Source organism: Abramis brama (genome assembly GCF_963993115.1).
Source record: "Abramis brama genome assembly, chromosome: 14".
Taxonomy (NCBI): domain Eukaryota; kingdom Metazoa; phylum Chordata; class Actinopteri; order Cypriniformes; family Leuciscidae; genus Abramis; species Abramis brama.
The window spans coordinates 2,767,831-2,795,306 of record NC_139976.1 but is presented as its reverse complement, the minus strand read 5'-3'; the positions used below and the strand labels follow the sequence as shown (position 1 = coordinate 2,795,306).

Below are 27,476 nucleotides of genomic sequence, written 5' to 3'. Positions count from 1 at the left end.
ATAAACACTGAAGAGGATGAATATTGATTATTAATTATTCCCTAAACAAACTCTGATTAGCAGCTCATTGAATTGAAATGGAGACAACTCTGACCCAAATGTTCATCATAAGCTTGTGTGTGTCTAGGGCAAATGGATGTGCAGTGAAAAATAAGCTATTGTACATCTGACACATTTAAAACCTGCTATACTGAATATACCGGCTAAACTCCAACATGACACACCAGGCCAAAGAGTCTTTCACATGTTCAGCATTTTAACCCTTAGAGACCAACTGGAATACAATCAGTACATTTTAGAGGTTACACATAGAAGCAGTTCATACTTTATATTACTTTCTACTTTATTAAACTTATCTAATAGCTCAAATATGTATCTTAACACATTTGACTGGAATTTGCAATCTGAATCACACAATATGGCCATTGACTACTGACATACTGCTGATTGTTTATGATCAAATGTAGAAGTATTTGATCTGTAATATTTTGTCGTCAAAGTCTAAACAGGTTTAATAATAGAAACACTTTCACACAACATTCAACAATATGATATTAATAATAATATTAACTTTCAAACATATAAAATCAGTTTTATCGGAATGTTGCATAAATGCAGCAGTGGGTCTTTGTGGACAACAGTTATTAATGTTATTAATGTGCTCTCACACGAAAGGATCAATCGAGGTCGAGGACAGTGTCAGAGGACTGCCTAAATGTGAACTTGCTCTCTGTCCTACAAGCGCTTCAATTTCACTTTCTCTTCACATTCAATGATTGAAAACTAGAACAACACAAGACATTTTTTTTGCAATCTGACCATTGACTGAACCTCACCTCAGTTTCTGCTCTAAAGAGAACAATTCAACCAGTTCTGCAACATTCTTCAAAGAACTGAAAGTAATGCAAGACTCTTCTCATGTATTTAATAATAGCATCACGATGGAAAATAAGTAAAACAATTGCAAAGATAGCAGTAAAAAGATAATGTTATGATCATTAATCTTTCTCGTACTTTTACTTAACGAAAATTATTACAAATGGAAAAATAGACTTTGAGGCCAACCATCAAATGTATTTATTTTTGTCCTTGTTTAGAAAATTCAGACCTTTTTCTCGCCTTATACAAAATGCCTGAATAAAAAAAATGACAACACAATTTTTAGGGAAAGAAAGTCATATTAGTTAATTGTCTACAAATTACAATATCACAAATTTCCACAGAAAGGGAATGACCAAATTATGTTTTTGCATTATTTGAATAAACATGAATCTGATGGTCTTTGTTGTTGCAGCATATTCCCTCAAGTAATACAGAATGAATGTACTATATAGAAATAAACGTAAATTATTAAATAATAATTCCTTTATTAGTCCACAAGAAATATCATTAATTGAATAAAGAAACGTTTAGAAACCCACAACCAGTGTAGCATCAGTTCCACATGAATTAAAACTACTCTAGACAATATGCATGTAAAATGTTGTGGTACTAAACTAAAAGTGTGTCAGGACACTCATCAGAGGAACAAGTATCAGCATCAGAGAACCACACAGACAAGAAGCCTCAGATACCTTCACTTGTTCTGGGACCCACTTATCTGTGAACAGGGGATATAATGCAATGCAGTGAAATATACTGTATTTACACAGAAACCTTTATTTATGAATTATTAAAATCACCTGTGTTCCCTTCAGACAACACCAGAGGACCCATGGATATGGAAGCACTGTCATGGAAGTCCAGAGACCTGCCCTCTCTCCGCTGGTGTCCAGAGTCACAGTCCTAATAGAGAAAAGAGCAAAATCAAACTGTGTGAATCCCTGTTAAATATCACTGAACAAACATGCAACAAAGAAAGTCTCCAGAAGAGAGCAGCTTTGAACATTAAAGGCCAGATTTACTAACAGATAGAGAGAGAATGTTTTTTGACATTAAACCATTACTGTCAGTATTTACTAAATTCTCACAGTGAAGAATTAGCGATGAAAACGTGAAGATACTGTTATTTTTGCCTCTGTTCTTTAATGTGTCTCACGCTAATTTGCCCTGTTTAGTAAATTTGACCTTTAATCTTGAAACATACCAACCTTACTAATATTAGTTTAAGTAACTGCAGATTTGAAAACCTTTACATGTATCATTTACCCACCACATTTTACTATAGATACTCCACATACTGTATACACAGACAGACAGACACACTGGCTAATATAATTGATAAATTAGGTTGATATTCAACACATACAGTGACAATTTATTTCAGAATACAGTACTAAAGCTACTCTTGAAAATTTAACATTATAATTTCATGAACTATGAGAGGTTTTGTAAACTCACCGTTGAGCAGCGATTGCTTGACAGAAGGCAAAGGTGAACAGCACAGTGCAGGTAAAGCTTAGTGGAGTTTGCAGTGAAGATAAACATCCTGAAGGAGAAACGGCTGGATGTCGAGACGCCGTTCTGCAGCAGATCCACTGTGTCGTCATTTGGATTGGGACACCTGAGAATATCAATAATGACAATCAACAAATCAAATGCTTTTCTTTGTTTCCACTGAACAAAAATTTAATCCTGTGCTTTTGTCTTGAAATCCTGAGAGATAATGTATCTCAGGCAATCCTAAAAAAAATCCCTGCTTTACTCTGAAAGGATGAGATCCCAGCGGAGGCTGTAATCAGGATCATTCACAGGTGTAGCCCAACACGTGTCCATCACCAGGGCAAACTGGCGGCTGTCGACCCCCTCAACACGAACTTCCACATGCATCTCCTGGTTGAGCTCTGCATCCACACGACCAGTGAAGGGCCGGGTAAACTCATCATCCTCATATGGAATCATCCGGACCTGATATCTGCCTTCACCAGCGGGAAGAGTCTTGTGCACAATGCTGTCGAAATAATGGATAGATCTGTGTTAAACCTACTTTGTTTTATGGGTAGAATTCTGCTTTAGAACTAAACCATATATGTTCTTGGTTTAGAGAAAATTACCACGCGGAAAATGTACTGAAGGGTCCTTTAAGAAGTGTTGTCAAAAGTACAGACTTCGTTACCAAGTCGGTACTGAAATTTAAAAAATGTGATGCTTTGAGCGCTGTTGAGCGGAATTGTAAACACTTCAGATTGGATATTCTGTTCATACACTCATCGGATATTTCTGTTATTGGCTACAATGATCAGCGCACAGGAGTGTTTGAGCACACGGAAGTGTTTGTGAAAGTGTTTTGAAATCGTGAGCGGGAGTGTTTGAAAGCACAAGCAGGCGTCTATTAGCGGACCGGTCTGCGGATCGACGCCTGTTTTCAAATGCTCCCGTGTGTATCTGTGTAAGCGCTCGGTGAAGAGCGTCATTGATGTATATTTAGGGGTTCAAGCATGAAATGCTGAAACCCTATTGTAATTGTAAGGATTCGTAAAACGCATCGTGCAGGACAAACCGTAAAGCCTAGAGACTTGAAACCTGGCCAGATGGTAGGCCTCAATTTGGGGACAACCTATCAGAGTATGACCAAAAGTTCAAAATCGCTCATAACTCTTAGACCGTTTGTCCCAGGATCAAGTGTCTTATATCGTTGGAATCCTTGGCTCAAGGCGGACAAAATGGTTATCTATTATGGATGTAGGCAGGGAAAATTTTCTGCTATGTCGAGTTTTGTCCAAAACCTACTTTTGCGAACTAGTCCCTGGTTTTTCGCCCGATCGGAACCAAACCATTCTAGGACAATTCTCTGGACTCTCTAGATCAATAATTATCGAAAAAAAGTTGAACTTTTGCATTTGGGTGGCTGTAACAGGGTCATTTAGAAAAGGGGCGTGGCAAACTACACTAAAAAGCCTATACATCCCAAATGAAAACTCAGAACTTCACCAAAATTGATGAGCATATGTGTCAGAACATGGTGAGGAAGCATGCAGAGTTTGATGGAGATCGGACCGTAGGTGGCGCTATAACTGGCAAAAAGCCTTCATTCTTATTAGGGGTTCAAGCATGAAATGCTGAAACCCTATTGTAATTGTAAGGATTCGTAAAACGCATCGTGCAGGACAAACCGTAAGGCCTAGAGACTTGAAACCTGGCCAGATGGTAGGCCTCAATTTGGGGACAACCTATCAGAGTATGACCCCGATTGGCCCATAGGTGGCGCTACAGTGACCAAAAGTTCAAAATCGCTCATAACTCTTAGACCGTTTGTCCCAGGATCAAGTGTCTTATATCGTTGGAATCCTTGGCTCAAGGCGGACAAAATGGCTATCTCCGATTTGCTTGCCCTTCAGGCGCCAATTTCGAGTAAATTGCATTTTTTTGAAAAAAATATTTTTGCGAACTTCTCCTAGGTTTTTGGCCCGATCGGAGCCAAACCACTGCAAGAATATTCTCTGGAGTCTGACAATCAATAATCATCCAAAAAATTCAAAATTTCAATTAACGGTCGATAAGGGGAACCAAAATATTTGATGGCACCAGGGCCACTTTTACTAAAACGGTTATAAATTGTGAACGGAAAGGAATTTTTTTGGCTAAACTTGGGATACATCTTCCTGAGCTCAACCTGAGATCACTTGAAAAAAATCGCAACAATTGGCCACTTGGTGGCACTATAAAACAGATATAACTTGTGAACGGAAAGAGATATTTTCGCAAAACTTGGGACACATGTTCATGAGCTCATTCTGAGGTCATGTGAAAAAAAAAATCATGACAATTGGCCACTTGGTCCAACAATACCAAACATGCCAGGTTTCGCCTTATGGTTTTTGTAAGTGTCATTTAGAGCTTTAAAAAATTGTGTTTATCTTCAAAGCCGTTAGTCCGATCGAGACAACAACAAAAAAACAAAGGAAATTTGAAAACATAGGTAAATAGCTAAAAAATAACACCAAAATGTTAAAATTATGATAGGAACTGGCAAAAAAATGAATTAAATCCAATCAATTTCACCCATGGATCATTTTGATGCTCTCACATGTTTGAAACAAACAATGATGGATTGTCATGAAATTTGTTTTGAATTGGGACTGGCGAATCCCCGTCCATACTGTCAATGACCATTCGCAAAGACCCGCCCACTTTAGTTACTGTTGCTATGTCTGACAAGCGACGCCACTCTCACACCACACCAAGTTCTCACGCAGTGAAAAAAAACATTGCGGATCAGAGAGGAGACTGCACGCTGACAGACAAGTACTTCTGATATGAAACAAATGGCGCTTTTCCACTACACAGTACCAGCTCGGCTCGACTCGACTCGGCTTTGTTTGGTTTTCCACTGTGTAAAAGTTGTACCTGTACCTGCTTCCAGGTACTTTTTTTCGTACCACCTCCGGCGAGGTTCTAAGCGAGCTGGGGCAAGCTGAGGCGATACTAAAATGTAACATGAAAACACGGCAGACTGCTGATTGGTCAGAGAGAATCGTCACTATTCACTGTGTCATCATTGCACGCGCCAGACGGAGTATCCTGAATAAAAAACAGCAAAAACAAAAACATCAAAAAAACAGCATACACTCGATTTCCTCCATTGTCCATTGTGTGTGGCAGCGGATGTATCTCGCGTAGAAGATTAAGTCACAGCAGTTTCCCGCGGCGTCGCTATGACGACCAGGTACTATTGTGGAGGTACTATCTGCAATGGAAAACGGAGCGAAAAGCGAGCCAAGCTGAGTCGAGTCGAGTTGAGCTGGTACTGGTAATGGAAAAGCGCCAAAAGTCTCACCTTTCAAATGTAGTCATTTTTTAGAGACATTTAAAAAATAAATACCGTTTTGTGACTGTTTAATGTGTCTGACAGATCGCTGTAGACTCAAGGCTCAGTTAAAGCTGCTCGTGAACCGATCATCTCTTCCTTCTAGTTAATTTATAGCATTAAAATAAACATGAATGAACATAAAAGGAATGTTGTTTTAAAGTGCTAAGACATCAGTACAAATTTGTTTTTCAAATTTAAATCCTCCAAAGTTAATCTACTAACTCTCCTGACTGCTTTGTGGGACAAAATGGCGGAATATGATTAGTCAGATCGCCTGTCAATCAAACTCCCTGCGAAGGGTCAATTGAGAATGCCCGTGCGCACAATCCTGATCTAATCGACAACTTTGCAGTTGCACATAGGAAAGCCCGGAAAATCCCGCTATAATGTAAGAGAGCATCTTTTTTATGTATTTGGACCTAGGCCTAACAATGTGTTATGGTGCGCTGTCACCAGTGTTTTTTTATTGTGTTTTTTTTGGTGAGCGTAGGCTCCTCCTGATTTTGTTAGTCATCTCATCTCTTATATGCTGTGTATGATCATATCCTGCCCTATTCATGGTAGCCTACTCGCGGACATTGCGTCATCAATGTCATCAATTGCGTCATCAAGGGGCCCGCCTTGATAATCCTACTTAAGGGCTCGTTACGCCACTGAATATAATTGTCTAAACTTCTTATCAAAATTACATATTTACAACAAATTTGACACATATATATATATATAATATATATATAGGCACACTTTGAGTACTACTAATAAAAGTGGTGGAGATCAGGCAAGACTGTAAGAATACTCAGGCAAAAAGGTGCTATAACTGTAAAAACGCTTTAAAACCATATATTTCCTATGGCAAACTGCATGTATTGGCTGTAAATGGACTTTTTCATCTATGATGGCAGTTGTTAAATGCTTGCTAAATAAAACGTAATGTATTTTGTTGCTTGTGTGCTTAAAGGCCTTAACTGCTTGAACCCCGATAAATGCTGCTTGCAGCTTTAATTACTACATGTTTTTGAAGCGCTGATCATTGTAGCCAATCACAGACATATTTGATGAGTGTGTGAGCATAATGGGCAATCAGAGGTGTTTACGATTCCGCTCAACAGCGCTAAAAGCTTCACATTTTTAAAATTTCAGTACCGACTTGGTACCGAAGTCGGTACTTTTTGACAACACTAGAAGAGACAATCTGAGGTGGATAATCTGATGTGTGATCAGAAGATATTCTGACTCTGTTTTTTGTTTATTGTAGATTATCTTCCTCACATACCTAAGAAAAACAAAATAAACAAAATTCCTAACATTTATAAGGAATAAAACAAAGAACCCCATTCAAAGTTCCTGGTTCCTGTGTGTAATTTTCATTTGTCCACACTCAGTATAGAGAAGTAATGATGTCAAAATTGCAATTTGCTCGATTGAGTTGGATCTTTCTAAAGAACCTGGTCCACAAAACTGGTCTGAACTATTAATTCATTAATCATGAATCTTCTGAAAACCCTTAAACAAAGCTATCGCATAATTTCAGAAGATGTGGAATATGCAGCAAGAGTCATATGAACTTTTTCTTTCTTTTTCTTTTTTTTTTTTTTTTCATTGAAAGGTGTGACCAGTAAAATTCTGTTTTCCTTGGAACAAATGCAAACATTAGGGTTCGGACAACATGAGGGGGAGAAAAATTCTGTGTTTTGGTAAACTACTCATTTAATAAGTTGGTGCTGCTGAAACCAGAATTTGTATTTGACTCGCACCTCTCCAGTGGGTTGATTTCCACATTCATGGAAAGTGTTTGTGATTGAGGATAAACACAGCTAAAAGAAAGCTTCAGGATTTTCTCTCTGCTGATGATGAGATCTTCTGACCTCGGTGTCCCCAGAATAAAGTTATCATAGATGAAGTGGGTGCCGTTAGCCTGTGGACAACAAATATAACATTTTGTAATTTAGCCTAAATTGAATTCAAGGTATTTAAAAAGGCAGCAGTCATTTGCACTACAGTAGTATTTTCTTTGCACGAAGAAAAAAAAAAGTAGTTAGATGCTATTTATACTTAGTGCAAATAGTGGCATTTACTATTTGAATCTTAGGGTATTGTAGTAATAATTTATAAGATAATAAAACAGTCTGCGATAATAATAAATGGATGCTACCTTACTGGGACGTTACTTGTCTCTGTCCCTAAAGCCCACACTACACCTTCCCCTGACCCTATCATATTGAACCTGCTGGTCAGTAAAGGTCCTCGAAGGTCCAGGAAGGGAGCCATGGTTTTGAGTGTGGTAATAATCGGACGGGCAGCTGCATGTGTCGCGTCAATGTCTCAGCCCGTCCGATCAACGCGAAGACACAACATCCAATTTAAACTAGATGTACCGCATGGCGGTACAAAATATGACCGCCGCTCAGGCCTGCACTGGCTTTCCACAAAAATAAATGACGTGGAGCAATTTGGCTGTATTGCGTGTTTATGTATATACCTAAAAAAAGTAGTAGTATGTGCATGTCTGTCTGTGTGTGTGTGTGTGTATGTGTGTGTGTTTGTGTATGTGTGTGTCTGTGTGTGTGTGTGTCTGTGCGTGTATGTATGCGTGCGTACATGTGTGTGCGCGTGTGTGTTTGTGTGTGTGTCTGTGCATGTGGATTTGTATGTGTGTGTGTATGGGTGTGTGTGCATGCTTGCGTTTGTTTGTATTCCTGCATGTGTGTGTGTGACAGTTAGGGTTGCCAACTTCAGAAAAGGAAAATGCGGGACAATCGTGGTTATTTATAGGAAAATGAGGGACACTCAAAATATTTGTACTGTATCACACAGTGTACGTCATTTCAGTGTCTGCAGTTAAGTTTGTGTTTAAAAGGTTATCAGACATAAACACATTTGTATTGCTTAACCTATTTATGTATTTAATTCTAAAAATAATTTTAATGTCATACATGAAAAAAGTCACATTACAAACAAACCATAGTTCAAAATAACAGCATTTATCTAAAATAGAAAGCTTTTTTAACATTATACACTAGGCTTACAGTTCAAAAGTTTGGGGTTAGTAAGATTATTTTTGGGGGAAAAAAATAAAGAAAGTAATTGCCTACTTTTATTCAGCAAGGATCGATCCATTACATTAATCAAAAGTGACAGTTAAGATAATGTTACAAAAGCTTTCTATGTACTTTCTAAAAGCTTTAAAACATTAATAATAATCAGAAATGTTTTTTGAGCATATTATTCCCTCAGGTAGATTACATGTTTTCTTGCGTGGCTGGATGTTAGACTCATGAACAATAATCACGTTGTTTGCATTCGCCAAAATTGATTAGCCGAAATCAAAACGTGGACAGTGAAAGGAAATTACCGTTAGCGCGAGACGAGTCCGGCTTGAAGCGGAAGCGACCAGACGGCAGAGGATGTTCGCAAATCAAACAATGATTAGTCTCAAAACAGTGATTAAAAAAAGCTGTGATTGGATGATGACAGGTGTCGGTGATCATTCTCAAGTGTCGTGGTCAGCACTGCTGCTGTTGCTGTTGTATCAGTCAGTGGTTTATCAGCTTGTCAAAAAACGGGACACGGGAGGTCACGCAAGGGACAAATAAATTAGGCCCAAAATGCGGGACGTCCCGCCTAATTCGGGACAGTTGGCAACCTTAGTGACAGTATCATCCTAAACCAGCAACCCTTCGCTCAACACCACCATCTACAGGCCGATGAGTGTACAGTCACTAAATGTGCACATAAATGAATTTATTTTATACCCCCCCATGGATGAAATTCTACGAAACTTAGCATACCCCCAGAGGATGTCAAGTTAATCATACACATGAAATATGGTGCAGTTCTGAACATCTCAACTGAAGATAGGGGCGATTAAAGCAGAATAATATTGCATTTTCATTTTTTATGGGAAGGGGCGCAAATCACAAATGAGTGATTATGGGCTAGGTTGATGTGGGCCCTTAAGAGCAACATACCATAAAAATTTCTTCATCCTCGGTGCCACGGTTCAGGTAGTTATTTAGGAAAAACTGCATTTTTGGGGTTTGGGGGCCCCCCGGGGACCAAACGAAATTTTTCCGTAAAAGTCTAGTGGGGCTACATGCCCACCAAATTTCATGTTCCCCGGTGTTTCGGTGTCCCTGGTATCGTTGACGAAAAATTCAGTAGATGACGAAAAAAAAAAAAAAAAAAAACTTTGACAATCCCCCATAATTATAGGCCAATTAAATTCCTGTTAAACATGTTATTCCTACTATTAAATACCTGTTGGGCACTTTATTATTATTATTATTATTATTATTTTCTTTAAATAAACACTTCTCGGAGCTGATATGCGCTGCCTTACTCTCCATGCCACTTCTCTTGTTTTCAGATGTTTCTTTTTGTCTGGCTCAATCAGACAGTGGTAGGCAGAGTTAGTGTAAATAGCCTTTGCCAATAAGTTGGGATATTTGCACTTAATGTATATAGACAACATAGATTTTAAAAATAGAAAGAAAAAAATATATATAAAAAAACAAATAAATAAATATATATATATATATATATATATATATATATATATATATATATATATATATATATACAGTGCAATGCATAAGTGAATACACCCATGCTAAAGTTGACTAAAAAGAGGAATAAAAAATCATATTTTGGAAATTGAACTTAATGCCTTAATTTAAAAAAATAGGAAAAATCCAACCTTTAAGGACACCAATTTTCTTTGTGAATGAATAATGTATCGTAAATAAATAAATGTTCTTCCTTAAAATACATGGTGCATAAGTGAGTACACCCCTATGTTAAATTCCCATAGAGGCAGGCAGATTTTTATTTGTAAGTTTTTTTTTAAAAAAAATTTAGGATACTATGCATCCTGATAAAGTTCCCTTGGCCTTTGGAATTAAAATAGCCCCACATCATCACATAGCCTTCACCACACCTAGAGATTGGCATGGGGTACTTTCCATAAGATCATCTCTCAATGCAAATCAAACTAGCTTTTAGGCTAACTGAAATAAAATCATGCCAATCTCTAGGTATGGTGAAGGCTATGCGATGATGTATATATATTTATTTATTTATTTATTTTTATTATTTTTTTGTGAAGCAACTTTTTTAGTAAATCAACATTAGACATGTTGGTTCAGTCAGGCACTACACAAATTTGGATGATGTATTTGAATAGTTTATACATAATTAAACCTACCAGAAGATTTGTACCACAGATGTGTTCATCGTTATCAAAATGAAATTCCACTCTGCCATTCCGGACCGTTCCTTTGCAGCTGGGATCATTGAGGTGTAAGACATCAGCTGGAAAACCAGCCTCAAAGAGCTGACAGCGAGACACAGATATGGAGCCAGAGCTGCTTTCACAGGTTTCTGAGAACTCTGAGAGAAAACAGCCAAAAGATTGTCAGACTTTTTTAATAAATAAATGACCAAAAACTTTTATTTTGATTTTTTTTTATGATACCAACCAAAAGAGTCAGGTTGTGGTCTGGGTTGGTCATCGTTACATAAACAGCCATAAACACCATTTTTCTTCCCACACCATTCATCCTCAGAGCAGTTGAGTTCAGAACAGCGATCTCTCACATCTAAGAGGAAAAGCACAGATAGATTTAATACAACACAAAGACATCGAGTAACATTTTGGGCCCCTTAATAATTATTGCTCTGTATTCCTTAAGGTAATAAAATATATTTTTTCTAGTAAATTAAAGAGGCCATGTCATAATTTCAAATAATTTTCCCTTTGAGACCTACAGACAGAGCCGGCACCAGCGGACCGCTGAAGAGGGGGCGTCTGAAGTAACAAAAGGGGGCAATGATGTAACATAATGCAAAGTAACCCCAGCTATAGTGTAATTGTCAACAGCAACGTTTTCATTGAAATGTGTATTTACATGTTTCGGTCTACCCTTCCAGGTAACACATTACATTATATTACCAGTCGTAGTGTCAATGGTTGTAGTTTATTTTGTTGTAATTTCGGTTGTGGTTGTCTCTGGCGTGACAGTAGTATTGCTAGTGTTTATGTGGCTTGCATCTAAAATAAATTATAAATATTACATTCAAAAACAACAAGTAGGTTCCACTTTATTTAGATAGTCCACTTTAGACATTCTACTAACTATAAGTAACTTTGCAACTACATGTCAACTAACTCTAAGTATTAGTAGACTCAGTAGACTGTTATAATACCTTTTATACTGTAATACAGTTGAATCATATCGAATGCATTATTATGAACAGCAGCTATGATAATTATTTCCCATCTGCTTTTCAGTCGTTATCTCAGGACACTAGTCCGGAGGTAAATAGAGTTCATCAGTTCCAGTTTGTATCCAGCCTCTCATGGAACCTTCAGATGCCCCAACACTCGTGAAGAGACAACTCAACGCTGGCGATATATTATGCCCTAAATTAATACATGATTAACTAACTGTATTTTTCTATGTACATTTCTGAAATGCACTTTCTGTAAAGCTGCTTTGAGACAATATGTATTGTGAAAAGTGCTATACAAATAAATTTGAATTGAATTGAATTGTTAGGTTATGGTTAGGTGTTAGGGTTCGGGTTAGTAGAATAAGTTGACATGTAAATGCCAAGTTACTTATAGTCAGTAGAATATCTGTTGGGGACCATCAAAATAAAGTGTTACCAACAAGGTTCTCTTGCATATACAAAGTGCACATGTAAATATATTTACCTGCACAGTATGCCAAACTGCAGGTAGTTGGGCTCACAAACTCATAGACATAATAATCTCCTGGACAGGCTTTGACTTTAATGGGATTGGATTGGAAAAAGCAGCAGTTATTGCTCCAGTGACCGCAGACATCTCGAGTGACCACTCCATCCTCAACTGTTGGATGTCCTCCGTTCAGCCACAGTGGAGCATCAGTGCCACAACTATACTCATCAACACATGTGTCTGGCATCTGAACGCTCTGGCCCTGAATGAAGAGACGGTACCAGCCGTTCCAGCTGACCGCAGAGTCACACTTTATTTGAGAGGAATGTTGATTGTTGGTGGCTCTCCATGAATCATCCAGGATATTGTAGTTGTAGCAGGGGTCAACAGGGGGAGCTGTTGTCATGGAAATATTAAAAATATATATTTTGCGGAATTAATAAATTAATGTTTTTTTTTTTATGTGTATTTTTTGTAGTGGTTATGTTATGAAACAGTTTACTCTCTTTACTTAATCTCACTGTTTCATTTGCATTTTAAGATGAAGCTGAAGACAATTTGTCGTGATCTTTCAGAACAACTTCTTTTATCTAGCTGACAAAACAAGATAAAAACAGCCAAATCTGAGTCCCTTTGCAACTAGCACAAGTATTACAAGCAAATGGACTTCAAGAAGTCAGTGTTTTCAAAACACTCTTTTCCACTTATTTGCAAAAACATTATTCTCACGTGGTGGTGGTCTGCACTCTTGATTGAAAATGAGAATTTTGTTTGTTTTTTCAACTTTAAAACTTTTTTTTTTCTTTTTTTTATCAATTGACAGCACATATACATATATATACATATATATATATATATATATATATATATATACATATATATATATATATATATATATATATATATATATATATACACACACACACACACACACATATATATTTCAGCCATAAGTGCTGTTAATCGATTAAAAAATAACTAGATTAAGCACACATTTTTTTTCTGTGATCACGATTAAAAACACTTATGTTTTTATAAAAAATGTTTACATATTTTATAATGTAATAATTCTACAGTTAATCTCCAAATTAATGTAGACAACATAAAGACAGTATATTTTACATCTTTTTATGAATGAAGGCCAGTATCAATGATACTAATACAGCTACTTATATCTGGATGGAAATGATTTTTTACCACAATTCTAAACATTATAGCCATTCAACATTACAGTGTAATTGAAAGCTACCAATTTTGTTTTACATTTATTAGGCTTAAAAAAAATAACAACTTTTAATTTAAGTGAACTTAAAACAATCCTCACATAAACTAATAAATGTCTACCTGTCTAACAGATAGGACATTTACAGAAAATGAATAAAGTTATCAAACAGTCTGCACTGCATAAATTATAAATTAAATATAGACTAATCCTTATTAAAGCTACAAAAGTTATTTAGTCAAAAGCAGTGAGTAATGATCTTTGTTCTTTGATTAACTTTAAAGGGTTAGTTCACCCAAAAATGAAAATTCTATCAGTAATTACTCACCCTCATGTTGTTCAACTATTCAAATTCAACTATTCATTTTCTTCTGTGTGAGCCTGAGTGAGTTCACATAGTGTAACAGCGCAGTGCTTCTGGGTTATACGTCAGAACGTAGGCTTGCTATTGGCCAACGCTGGTCATGTGTGTGATGCGTGTGATGCTGGGCAATAGTGAGCCTCCGTTCTGACGTACAACCCAGAAGCGCTGCGCTGTTACACTACGTGAACTCACTCAGGCCCACCCAGAAGAAAATTAAGAGTTGAATAAAGTCGTTATTTTTGGGGGGGTTTGCGCACAAAAAGTATTCTCATTGCTTGATAAACTTAAGGTTGAGCCACTGTAGTCACTTGGACTATTTTAAACATTGTCTTTACTAACTTTCTGGGCTGGCAAGTTTCAATTACAGAGAAGCCTATGGAGGAGTGAGACGGCTCTCAGAATGAATCAAAAATATCTTAATTTGTGTTCCGAAGATGAACGAAAGTCTTACAGGGTTGGAACAACATGAGGGAGAATAATTACTGACAGAATTCTCATTATTGGGTGAACTAATAACCCTTTAAGCCAGAGCAATTCAGTTCTAGTTTTGTGAGATACTGTATGTCACTTTGTCTAAAAATGCATTCTGTTTACATTTAAATATATAGAGTTTGCATAATCATTTGTGATCTGTATTGCTTTTTACTAATGTGATTTTTGTAAATATTTTCTGCAGAAATTAATTTAGCTATGAATTTACTTAATGTGATAAACATGAACATTTCAAGAGATCACGTTTAATAAAAATACGAGTCCAAAAAGATGCTCAAGAGAGTTTATAAAGGAAGCAAGACTTTACCAGTGGTTGTGATTGGTGGAGTAATGGATTCTATGGATGGGATTGTTTCTGTTGTTGATGAGATGGACTGGTTTGAGGCATCTGGTATTAGGAACATTTTATATTAACAACAATAATTTAATTTCTATTCAAACAAAATTCAGAAAAGTTAATGGCTGAAGATCAAATGAGTAAGTGCTCACCAACACAGTAAGCTCCACAAAACATTGGCTTGACAAACTCATAAACATAGTAATTTCCTGGACAGGCTTTTACTCTTATAGGGTGGGATGTGTAGTTACAGCAGCCACTCTCTGAGGAGAGACAGACCTGACGGATGACCACTCCATCTTCCAGCTGTGGGTGAGGGCCGCTAAGCGACAGTGGGTAATAAGTGCCACACATGTACTGATTTACACATGATTCTGACATCTGAGTATTTTCACCATTGTAGAACATCCTGTACCAGCCATTCCACTCCACATTATAATCACACATACTATAGTAGTTATAGTTATAGTAAGAGTTGTCTGTGGCTCTCCAAGGCTCATCCAGACTGGTATAGTCATAGCAGGGATCGACACTTGGGGTGGAGAAAGCCACTATTAAGGAAAAAGTAGGAAGAGAGCATTATTGCAGATTAAATATATTCAAATGAATAATATGAATATAAATCAGTACAATTCATGACAAGCATGTCAGATATAAAGATGAATGAATATACCTGCACAATATACAGGATCTGGGATTGAAAGAGTTGGTCTGGTAAATTTGTAGACATAATAATTTCCAGGACAAGCTTTGACTTGGATCGGGTCGGATCTGTAGCGACTGCACTGTCCATTATGGGAGCCGTAAATTTCACGAGTAACAACTCCATCTTCTAGCCGAGGATGAGAGTCACCAAGCCACAGAGAACTAAAACCTCCACATGATATATAAGACGCACACCACTCAGGCATCTGAGCACTCAAGCCATTAATAAAGAGTCGATACCAGCCATCCCATTCTACACGAGTGTCATCATGATCAGTTAATGATCCATATATAGGCCAGTAATTGTGTGTGCTTCTCCAGTAGTTGTCGAGTATGTTGTAGTTATTACATGGGTCATAATCTGTTAGTGAGAGATGATGAGGCCAAAACAAAAAAGTTATATTTCAATGAGAAACTTCACAAGAGCAAATCTGAACCAGTCAAACACTGTAATAATCATGAGATTCTTAAATCATTCATACACAATGTCACTGTGTAATAGTGAAAATGTTTATGCATAAATATTGCCATTTAAACTATTATGCAAATATTTAATTGGAAGAAAACTGATCATTTTAATTTTCAATAACACCCATATATTCGTTCATATATATATATATATATATATATATATATATATATATATATATATATATTAAAATATAATATATAAAATTATATATATATATATATATATATATATATAAATATATATATATATATAAATATATATATATATAAAATATATATATATATATATATATACAGTATATATATATATATATTTTTATTTTTATTTTTTATTAACAACTTACTCAAGGTGATGCTGGATCCAGTGAATATATCTGGACTTACAGTGGAAATTGCCTGTGAAATAGTGTTGACATCTTAAAAAAAAAAAAAAAAATATGTCATGCCAAAAATCATTTAAAAAAAGTTTTTAAATACTTAAATAAATCAGAAAAGTACAGTACCTGTACAGTATCCTCCACACCCCCATGCTGGATTCACAAGTTCATAGACATAGTAATTGCCTGGACACGCTTTCACTCTGATGGGGGTTGACTTGTAATCACAGCAGCTTCCCCAATAAGTCCCTCCACAGATCTCCCTGGTCACCACTCCATCCTCTATCTGAGGGTGAGGATCAATGAGCCACAGACTGACTACTGTGTTACAGGTGAATGAATTAACACAGGTCTCTGACATCCGGATGTCCATTCCATAGTAGAGAAGCCGGTACCAGCCATTCCAGAAAAAAAGTTCATCACAAACGTAACCTCCACTTTCATTGTTGGCTCTCCAGGGACGATCCAGAGACTCATAGTTGTAGCAGGGATCACTGCTGATGCTTTGGAAAGCAACTGTCATGGAGTTTGCAAAAGTACTGTTAAAATATATTACATCCTAAAGAGCATAACAGTTTTATACCATAAGACCAATTATGATGGTTAATTACATGATTTCGAGCAATTTTATTCTAACCAGTGGTGTACTGTCAGGCTAAAATGGGGCAAGTCTGTGGCTGACAGCAGAGCAACACCTGAGGGGCTACGAATGACAAAAGCTGTGGAGTAATATCACAATGTTTTCATTTAAATTTTATTTTACATATTAATTATTGAACAAATGGCATAACGTGTAATTTGAGGAATTGTGTAACAAAGAGATCTAGGTGCTATTGATCTGTAACATAACCTACTATACAGAATGGGTAATGGACTGCACACCACTGATTATAACTAGTTAAAACATGATTATTTTCATAAAACAAAATATGTATGTTCAATTATCTAATAGCTACAGCATTTACCCTTTATACTGACATAAAAAATTATAAAGATAAGATTTAATATTGTACCTGCACAGTACACAGGCTGGGGGGATGATATGTTGGGTTTGACAAATTCATAGACGTAATAATCTCCTGGACAGGCTTTGACTCGGATGGATGTGGAACTGTAGGCGCCACACTGTTTGGATCCCCACCACCACCCCCATGCATTTTTTCCCACTTCACGGGTCACCACTCCATCCTCAAGTGTTGGATGAGAACCGCTGAGATACAGTCCAGTTTCACCACCACATCTCACATAACTCATACACCACTCAGACATCTGGGCACTTTCTCCATTCAGATACAGCCGATACCAGCCACTCCATTCAACAAGAGTGTCATCATATCCATAGTACAGATATTGGTTTTGCCGTACATCTCTCCAATATTCATCAAGAGTGTTATAATCATAGCATGGATCAGTTGTAGGTTCTGAGAGAATAAAGAAAAAAGACTTATTCACTGAGGTGTCAAACACAAGAGTACAGGTAAACATCTAACATCTGTGTCTGTCTGAAAGAGAAGATATTGGGATGGTAAAATGAGGATGAACTAAATAAACTGACTAAACCTACAACAAGTGTATCCTTTATACCCTTCTCTCACACATTTAAAAAGAATTGACCCTTGATCTCGACTGAGTGATTTCTAGGAACAGTATTCATAGTTGTTTTCACCAAATAGAAATAACAAAGTGTGAAATTCAATAATTTAGGTACAATTATTTTCCAATTGAAACAAAACATATAAAGGAACTACATTCAAGATCATCATCAGATAATTAAGAGTGTGATGTATGAACAATTCAAAATAAACTTAAAATAAACAAATTAATAAATAACAATACAAATGTAAAGGACAAATAATAAGGGTTTGTAAAATCCTATATTTCATGCTTTTTCCCATCCAGATCACATACTACATTCAGCGCATTCCCTCGATAAGACCAAATATATATTTTCTTTATTTTCAATATATTTGTAATATATGACATTTCCTACTGTCCTATCCTTTTCACGTCTACTGTCGTCTCTCTTTCGGTTTCATTAAGGCTGCTTTCACACTGATTATATTTAAAGATTTTTTGTTAGTTGTTTTATTATTATATAATGTCTAACTTAATAAAAACATTTGAATTCTGCCTTTCAGCTGATAAAAATTATTTGTTCTTTAGTACCTTCCAGAAAACACCATTAGCCTACATCATAATGTAACATAACATGTCTTTATTTGACATGTCATTTAAATTCAACATCACTGAGCCCAAAGGCAGCAGGCATCATGCAGATAACTATTTTATAAACAGTTCTGACCAAGTCCAATTAAAATCCAACAAAATAAACAATGAACAAATAAAATATAAAACAACATGAAATTAGATCATTGACAGTCTTTTATATTAAGAATATATTAAACCAAAAACTTTAATATTTTTAGAAAGGATGTGAATTAAAACAACCACAGCAGGCAACAAGTTGATAAATTCTGTTAAATTAAATAGTTTAATTTAATTAATTATTAATTATTTAGTTATTTAACACTTAAGTTCATTTTAATTGACCGAATTATCCATTTGTTTTCTGACAGGAAACACATGGAACGAATCACCGGTCCACATTTTGATTGACAGCTGTCACAACCTACTAGTGACCGTGTTTACTCCTTTCTTTTCAACCATTGGATAGGATTTGAAAAAAGGCTGTTGTGTTTGTACTTCCGACGAAGCGCTGTTAAATATAGGTGAAAAACTACACCGCAAAAAGAATAAATAAAATGCTTTCTTAAAAAGGTCAAATAACACATGCACGTTTTCTTAATATAATAATTAAAAACCAATATACCGATGAAAATGCAGGACATATTCTCAATATGCGATGTGCGGGACAAGGGGTGAAAATGCTGTGCGGTACAACGCAAAGCGGGACGGGTGGTCACCCTACCTTCGACCGCGGAGAATGCGTGAGAGCCCCCCGCAGACACTGAGAGACCACCTGCCGAGACGAGTGAGCTAGAGCCAGAGGATAAGAGGACAGCGCTCACAATCCCCCCGGAAGTTGAGCCCTCGAGTGAGTCTAACTTCTACCTAACTTACTGCAGCCACCCGTGACAAGTATACTGTTATCCGTTCAGCCAGAGCAACAGAGGGAAATCATAGACAGAAAACAGGAATTATGAGTTATTTGGGTTAACAATAATGTTTTTATGATATTTGCTAGAAAGTGCCCCAATTATGCTATTTTTAAGGCTCCTAATTTTGTTTTGGAGGTCTCCTACAACAGGTTTACATGCATCAAAAGTCAAAATACAGTTTCCTACGAGCCCGCACTTTCATAACGTAACGCTGTTTTGACTGTCAGGAAGTAGTCTGTTGCGGAGCTCGCTTCAGTGTGGCCTTGGTGTGCGCATCGAGGGTGCATATCGACTGCAAAGGCGGCGTGAGCACCCTTCTGAAACCTAAAATGACAAATGGGACACCCTACGCCTTGCCCCTGCCCTGCGAAAACTTGCACGCGGCAGCCAAGAACGTAAGTGCATTTGAAGTGTGCCATTTGGGACAGGGCCCAAGTAGCCTACACCTGGCTGCAGCCTGCAGTTCGGGGCGGGGGTGCACATGTCACACTAATTCGTCTTTCATTGGCATACATGATAGAAAAGTTTTCCATAGTTGGTGTAGGTCACAGCATAGGTGTAATTTGCGGGTGGGACGGGCGGATACTGTGTTCTCTTCACTCGGACGCGCGCTTCAATCCGTTGCGGAGACTCTCTATTCGTTCCGGTAAAATTACAAAACAAAATGCACACAAACGTGTCCTTGCCTGATATACAACCACTGATAAACATAATCGGTTTTGATGAGAAAAAAAACAAAAAAACCTATAGCCTACGAGTGCGGATTAGAACCCAGAACCTCTGACACGCTTGGCAAAGGTTCTGCCACTGGACCATGTAAATACACACTTGAATTCTCACCACTAACAACATATATTAGACCTCATTAAACGACAAATTAAACCTAATTAAACCTATTTAACCTATTTAAATCGATTGCTGAACATCGTAATGTTATTGTACATACATCTGATTTATGATTTAGCATTGTGTTAGCAACGCCCCGGTACATCAAGATCCTGACAACTTTCCTTTGTGTTGCAGCCAGTGACTGTGACAAATTAAAAGCAAGCTTCAAAAATTCACAACTTTCCGCAGAAGAGGGAAAGTCATAGAGGATGGAAGAATCGATTTTCATATAAATGTTAAGCACTGCAGAAAAATATGATGACTAAGTATTATGCGACAGAAAAAGCATTTTATAGTTTGTATAAAAACCATTTGTTAGTCTAAAAGCAATATGTCCATTCAAATGTGTTGGAATAGTCAGTTAAGAGTTAATCATTGACCGTTGCAACAATCGTTGTAATAATCGTTAGTTGCAGCCCTAATTAATAAAGAAAGAGCTTGAAAACTGCAATCTAATCATGAAATCTGTGTCAATACTGTGATGGATTTTTTAATTAATCATATCTAACATTTATTTTTCTTGCAGGAACAACATTCATATGCTTTTGAATTTTAAATGTATGTTTCCCCAAAACTCGTGACTTTGGTTGTGTGAGTGTATAAATAACAAATAGGGGAAATTAAACTAGACAGATGTCTAGGTTTCAAAACTTAAAACAGTTTGCTTCTACCTAGTAACAGAAGGGTTTGTCTATGAAGAACCAATCAAATTGTAAAGGAAATTATGTTCATCCCTCCCTCCCTCCCTCCCTTCCTCCCTCCCTCCCTCCTCTGTTTTGATGTTACCCCCTTCCTCCCTCCCTCCTCTGTTGGGATGTTACCCCCTCCCTCCCTCTGTTGGGATGTTACCCCTTCCCTCCCTCCCTCCTTCCGACATGCTTTCCGCCATGGGGCCTACTGTAACGATTATGTTCAGTTTTGGTTTTGTTTCCACTATATTCTTTTCCTGTTTGGCTTTGTTTCCTTTGCTAGTTTGTCTCCATGGTTTTAAATACATCCCTGTGTATGTAAACTCTCTGTTTATTTATCCATGGAGGTGGAAACCAGTGGCGGCTGGTGGGTTTTAAAATTTAGGCACACAACATTTTAACAGGCTGATTTTTTTAACTGCTTTAAAATGGCGTTTTTGGTCACTTATGGACAGAATATTTATAGAAAACGACACATACATCAAGACAATATAAATATAAGTCTACTCACTTACTCACTTGAAGCAAAAATTCATCCTTCTGTCCTTTTAAATGTCCGTGTTAAAAGAGCATGTTCAGCCGTTTAGTGAAGGTGCTATAAAGCCTATATCCAACTTAAGCATGGGGTCTTCCTTCATTTTAAATTTTTAGCTGTTGTTTTAGAAGTTTAGCAAATTTGATTGTGATCAAATATTCAATATCTCTACTCTCCATAGTTACATCAGCAGTGGCAGTTCAAACGAATATCACGAAATTTGCGTCTCGTCAATGATTGGTCGATATATCAAGGGAGGCTAGCCTCCTCTGCCATGTTACTTTTCTCAACACTCCTAATCACTGGAAGTGGAAAACTCAATGGTGATTGGGTAATTTGTTTACCAACGGAGGCACTAGTCTCTATGTATTTGCCTCCCCCTCCCTTTCTCTATCCCCTCAGACAGATTTGTAAAATCATATGGACCTGTTTCTGTCAATTATTTAAATGCATTACAAACACATAACATAGATCTGATTTGCTCATGCAAAACAACAATCCTCCAGAGTGTAACATTGTATATTATATTACCAGTTGTAGTTTCTGTTGTTGTAGTTTCATCTGTGGTTGTCTCTGGTGTGACAGTAGTAGTGGTAGTGTTTATGTTGCTTGAATCTGAAATAAATTATTAATATTAAACAAAAAGCAATTATCTCTTACATAAACAAAGGGCACATGTAAATATATTTACCTGCACAGTATGCCAAACTGCAGCCAGTTGGGCTCACAAACTCATAAACATAATAATCTCCTGGACAGGCTTTGACTTTAATGGGATTGGATTGGAAATAGCAGCAGTTATTGCTCCAGTGACCGCAGACATCTCGAGTGACCACTCCATCCTCAACTGTTGGATGTCCTCCATTCAGCCACAGTGGAGCATGAGTGCCACAACTATACTCATCAACACATGTGTCTGGCATCTGAACGCTCTGACCCTGAATGAAGAGACGGTACCAGCCGTTCCAGCTGATCCAAGTGTCACACATTATTTGAGAGGAATGTTGATTGTTGGTGGCTCTCCATGAATCATCCAGAACATTGTAGTTGTAGCAGGGGTCAACAGGGGGAGCTGCTGTTATGGAAATATTACAAATATTGAAAATCAGATTTTGATTGTTCTTTCAGATTTAAAACATCTTTAAGAACTGACTTTCTCTCCCCAGTCAAAAACAAAACATAAATTAAAACTAATCTGCAGAAATATCTTGTTCCTAGATCTCTGCTTTTGATTTGATTTCATGGCTTATTACACTTGCATGTATCATTTGCTAATTAGTTCATTTTGCATCTTGTTCGTGAATTTCTCAAACTAGTGTCAGTCTAAGATAGCCATATGGTCTAGAAATCACCCCAAACCATAGTAAGTAATATTGAGACAAGAACGACACTACACTATAAAACTCAATGAATGTATAAAAGGCCATCATATTACAATCAGATTTTTTTTAGATTTTTGTGTGTACATGCAGTAATTCCCTGTCTCTGATGGTTGGTGTGTGTGAACATGGGTAACTGACTTTGAGAAACACTGGTGGTTTAGTTTTCACTATTAACAAAGTTTCAGTACTTCACTTTATCTAAAATTGCATTCTATGATTACATTTTAATATATAGGGTCTGAATTGCATACTCATTTGTGAGCTGTATTGCTTCTTCCTAATGTGTTTTTTGCAGAAATTATTATGAATTTACTTCATGCGATAAGCAGGAACATTTCAAGAGATCATGTTTAATAAAAACACGTCCAAAAAAAATTCTCAAGAGAGTTTATTAAGGAAGCAAGACTTTACCAGTGGTTGTGATTGGTGGAGTCATGGATTCTATGAACGGGATCGTCTCTGTTGTTGTAGACGCTGATGAGATGGACTGACTTGAGGCTTCTGGTATTAGGAACATTTTATATCAACTTCAATCATTTTTTTAAAAAAAATCCAGAAAAGTATATTATTGAAGATCATACAAGTGCTCAAATGAAGATTGTATAAGTAAATGCTCACCTGTACAGTAAGCTCCACAAAATATTGGCTTGACAAACTCATACACATAGTAATTTCCTGGACAGGCTTTGACTCTTATAGGGTGGGATGTGTAAGTACAGCAGCCATTCCATGTGGAGACACAGACCTGACGGGTGACCACTCCATCTTCCAGCTGTGGGTGAGGGCCGTTGAGCGACAATGGTTCATAAGTGCCACAGGTGTACTGATTTACACATGATTCTGGCATCTGAGCATTTTCACCATTGTAGAACATCCTGTACCAGCCATTCCACTCAACATTAAAATCACACATGCCATAGTAGTAATAGTTATTATAATAAGAGTTGTTGGTGGATCTCCAAGGCTCATCCAGACTGGTATAGTTGAAGCAGGGATCGACACTCGGGGTGGAGAAAGGAACTTTTAAGGAAAAAGTAGGAAGAGAGCATTATATATTGCAGATTAAATATATTCAAGATGATAATATGTATACAAACCAATACAAATCATGATAAGCATGTCAAATATAAAGATGAATGAATATACCTGCACAATATACAGGAGCCGGGATTGAAAGAGTTGGCCTGGTAAATTTGTAGACATAATAATTTCCAGGACAAGCTTTGACTTGGATCGGGTCGGATCTGTAGCGACTGCACTGATCATAGTGAGTACCGTAAACTTCACGAGTAACAACTCCATCTTCTAGCCGAGGATGAGAGTCACCAAGCCACAGAGAACTATAACCTCCACATGACATGTAATTAAAACACCACTCAGGCATCTGAGCACTTGATCCATTAATGAAGAGTTGATACCAGCCATCCCATTCTACACGAGTGTCATCATGATCAGATATGAATCCAAACATAGACCAGTAATTGAGTGTGCTTCTCCAGTAGTTGTCGAGTATGTTGTAGTTATTACACGGGTCATAATCTGTTAGAGAGAGATGATGAGACCAAAACAAACAAGTTATATTTCAATGAGTCATTCATGCAATGTGTGTAATAGTGAAAATGTTTGTGCATAAAATAGCCATTTTCACTGTAATGCAAATCTTTAATTGGGGAAAAAATAGATAATTTTTAATAATACTCAAATTTTCGTTCATATATATAATTTGCAGCTTACTCAAGGTGATGCTGGATCCAGTGAATATATCTGGACTTATAGTGGAAACTGCCTGTGAAATAGTGTTGACATCTAAAAAGAAGGAAATTCATGTCATGCAGAAATCATTTACAAAAAGGTTTGAAATACTTGAATAAATGAGAAAACCACAGTACCTGTACAGTATCCTGAACACCACCATGCTTGATTCACAAGTTCATAGACATAGTAATTTCCTGGACACGCTTTCACTCTGATGGGTCTCAACTTATAATCACAGCAGCTTCCCCAATAACCACTACCACAGACCTCCCTGGTCACCACTCCATCCTCTATCTGAGGGTGAGGATCATTGAGCCACAGATTGAGGTCTGTGTTACAGGTGTATGAACTAACACAGGTCTCTGACATCCGGATGTCCATTCCATAGTAGAAAAGCCGATACCAGCCATTCCAGGAGAACATGTCATCACAAATGAAATCTCCACTTTCATTGTTGGCTCTCCAGGGACGATCCAGAGACTCATAGTTGTAGCAGGGATCACTGCTGATGCTTTGGAAAGCAACTGTCATGGAGTTTGCAAAAGTATTATTAAATATATTGCCTATACTGTATATACAAGAGTATTATATCCTAAAACCTATTATGACAGTTAATTACATAATTTTGAACAATTATATTCTAACCATCTGTGTACTTTCAGGCTCAAAATGGGGCAAGTCTACAGTAGCTGACAGCAGCCTGTAGAGGCAGAGCAACATTGGCAAAAATTTGCTAAAAGCTATGCAAATAAGAGTATTCTGACAAAGACTTGACTGCAATAAGAGACTGTGGAGTAATATTATGATGTGTTCATAAACAGTATACATATTAATTATTAAGCAAATGGCCTAAAGTGTGATTTGAGGAATTGTGTAACAAAGAGATCGAGGTGCTATTGATCTGTTACATAACCTACTATACAGAATAGATAATGGACTGCACACCACTGATTATAACTAGTTAAAACATGCTTATTTTTATAAAACAAAAGATGAATGTTAAATTAGCTAACAATGAGCTATACAGATATAGCTCATTATAATGAATTAAATAATCATAACAAATATCCCAAAGAAAAGGGTGAATATTGTACCTGCACAGTACATAGGCAGAGGGGATGATATGTTGGGTTTGACAAATTCATAGACGTAATAATCTCCTGGACAGGCTTTGACTCGGATGGATGTGGAACTGTAGGCGCCGCACTGAGTGGACCCCCACCACCCCCACCATGAACTAGTTCCCACAACTTCACGGGTCACCACTCCATCCTCAAGTGTTGGATGAGAACCGCTGAGATACAGTCCAGTGTCACCACCACATCCCACATAACTCACACACCACTCAGACATCTGGGCACTTTCTCCATTCAGATACAGCCGATACCAGCCACTCCATTCAACAAGAGTGTCATCATATCCAAAGTATTGGTATTGCCGTATGTCTCTCCAATATTCATCAAGAGTGTTATAATCATAGCATGGATCAGAGATGGAAGTTGTGGGTTCTGAGAGAATAAAGAAAAAAGACTCATTCACTCATTCACTGATGTGGCAAAAACAAGAGTACAGGTAAACATCTAACATCTGTCTGTCTGAAAGAGAAGATAATGGGGTGGTAAAATTGGGATGTATTAGATAAACTGACTAAACCTTCAACAAGTGTATCCTTTATACCCTTCTTCTCACAAATTTAATGTCATATCGTTTAACATGTCTTCTCTAATGGATTTATTTGACATTAAACTATTAAGTGCTGACATAGAGTGAACATATAATTACTCTATCTGGTCTAACATCTTCTGTCCACTGTAATGCAACCATTATTGCCACTGATTCTACTGTATATATTGCTAAATTATTTGATAATCTTTTGAATATGCTTATTTCAAATTCTGGAATATATATTCCTACCAGTCACCCAGATTCTGGTATCTTTGATCCGTCTGTAAATATGAAAAATATTTCTCTTGTATTTATTTCTCTCTATATAATTTACTATTGTTTTCATGTATTTCTATATTCTTATTTAGATTTACCCCTACCGGTCCCACTTTATATTAAGTGGCCCTAATACCTGTGAACTTTCATGGTAACTACATGTGTACATAGTATGCAATTACAGTTTAAGTACACATTGGTACATAGTATCTACAGCTGTAATATTTGTGTAACTACACATATGTAACAACCCACGGAATGGTATGTGTAAGTAACAACACTTTTTTCACTTCAGTAAGAACACATGTGTAGGATTGAAAATAATCCAAGATATTTTAAATGAACAAAAATATTTGCTTGACTGTTTTTCTACCCCCTCTTCCTACCACAGTGATCATTTGGAGTTCCTAAAGGCACAGCGGGGCTGATAGTGATCTAGCAAAACGTTTGTACTTTGGGGGTCGATAAATTGTCACACCTTTAGTACAGTGGGTGACGTGTAATTATCTGATTGGTCAGTTTGAATGTCTGGCATCTGGTTTTTAGTCACATGGTCAAGGAAAGGATAAAAGAAGATTGAAACTGCTGTTCTGTCTCTTTGATGCTCTGGCTCTCTTCTTCTCTGGGTCCCTTTCTTGGGGGCTCTCTTCTTATTCTTGGGGCTCTCTCCTTTTGCCTCCTCTTTTCTTTCTCTCTCTCTCTCTCTGGTAACATTTTACATGCTGGGTAAGATTAATGGTATAAGTTATC

The 27,476-nt window shown here is 37.0% G+C and overlaps 1 protein-coding gene across 1 annotated transcript; it reads right to left on the bottom strand.

Annotated features, from left to right (window-relative positions):
- Positions 1-911: 911 nt before the first annotated feature.
- LOC311095868 (uncharacterized protein) lies at positions 912-24,044 on the bottom strand. Its single transcript, XM_084134708.1, has 18 exons — positions 23,649-24,044; positions 23,442-23,531; positions 22,340-22,723; positions 22,180-22,263; positions 17,431-17,838; positions 16,544-16,933; positions 16,385-16,456; positions 15,538-15,930; positions 15,017-15,415; positions 14,835-14,915; positions 12,465-12,845; positions 11,227-11,346; positions 10,953-11,137; positions 7,504-7,664; positions 2,645-2,890; positions 2,341-2,503; positions 1,683-1,785; positions 912-1,600 (listed from the first exon to the last, which is right to left on the bottom strand). The coding sequence occupies exons 1-18, from the start codon at positions 23,941-23,943 to the stop codon at positions 1,497-1,499; spliced, it is 4,059 nt and encodes a 1,352-aa protein (XP_083990834.1). The 5' UTR covers positions 23,944-24,044; the 3' UTR covers positions 912-1,496.
- Between the last annotated feature and the right edge of the window lie 3,432 nt (positions 24,045-27,476).

Coding starts and splice junctions, on each gene's coding strand:
- LOC311095868 (XM_084134708.1), bottom strand. CDS start 23,943: ATGTGTGATTTTAATGTTGAGTGGAATGGCTGGTACAGGATGTTCTAC. Junction 16,934..17,430: donor CCAGCCTGTGTACTGTGCAG/GTACAATATTAA, acceptor ACTCCATGACAG/TTGCTTTCCAAAGCATCAGC. Junction 2,504..2,644: donor TGGGATCTCATCCTTTCAGA/GTAAAGCAGGGA, acceptor TGATATTCTCAG/GTGTCCCAATCCAAATGACG.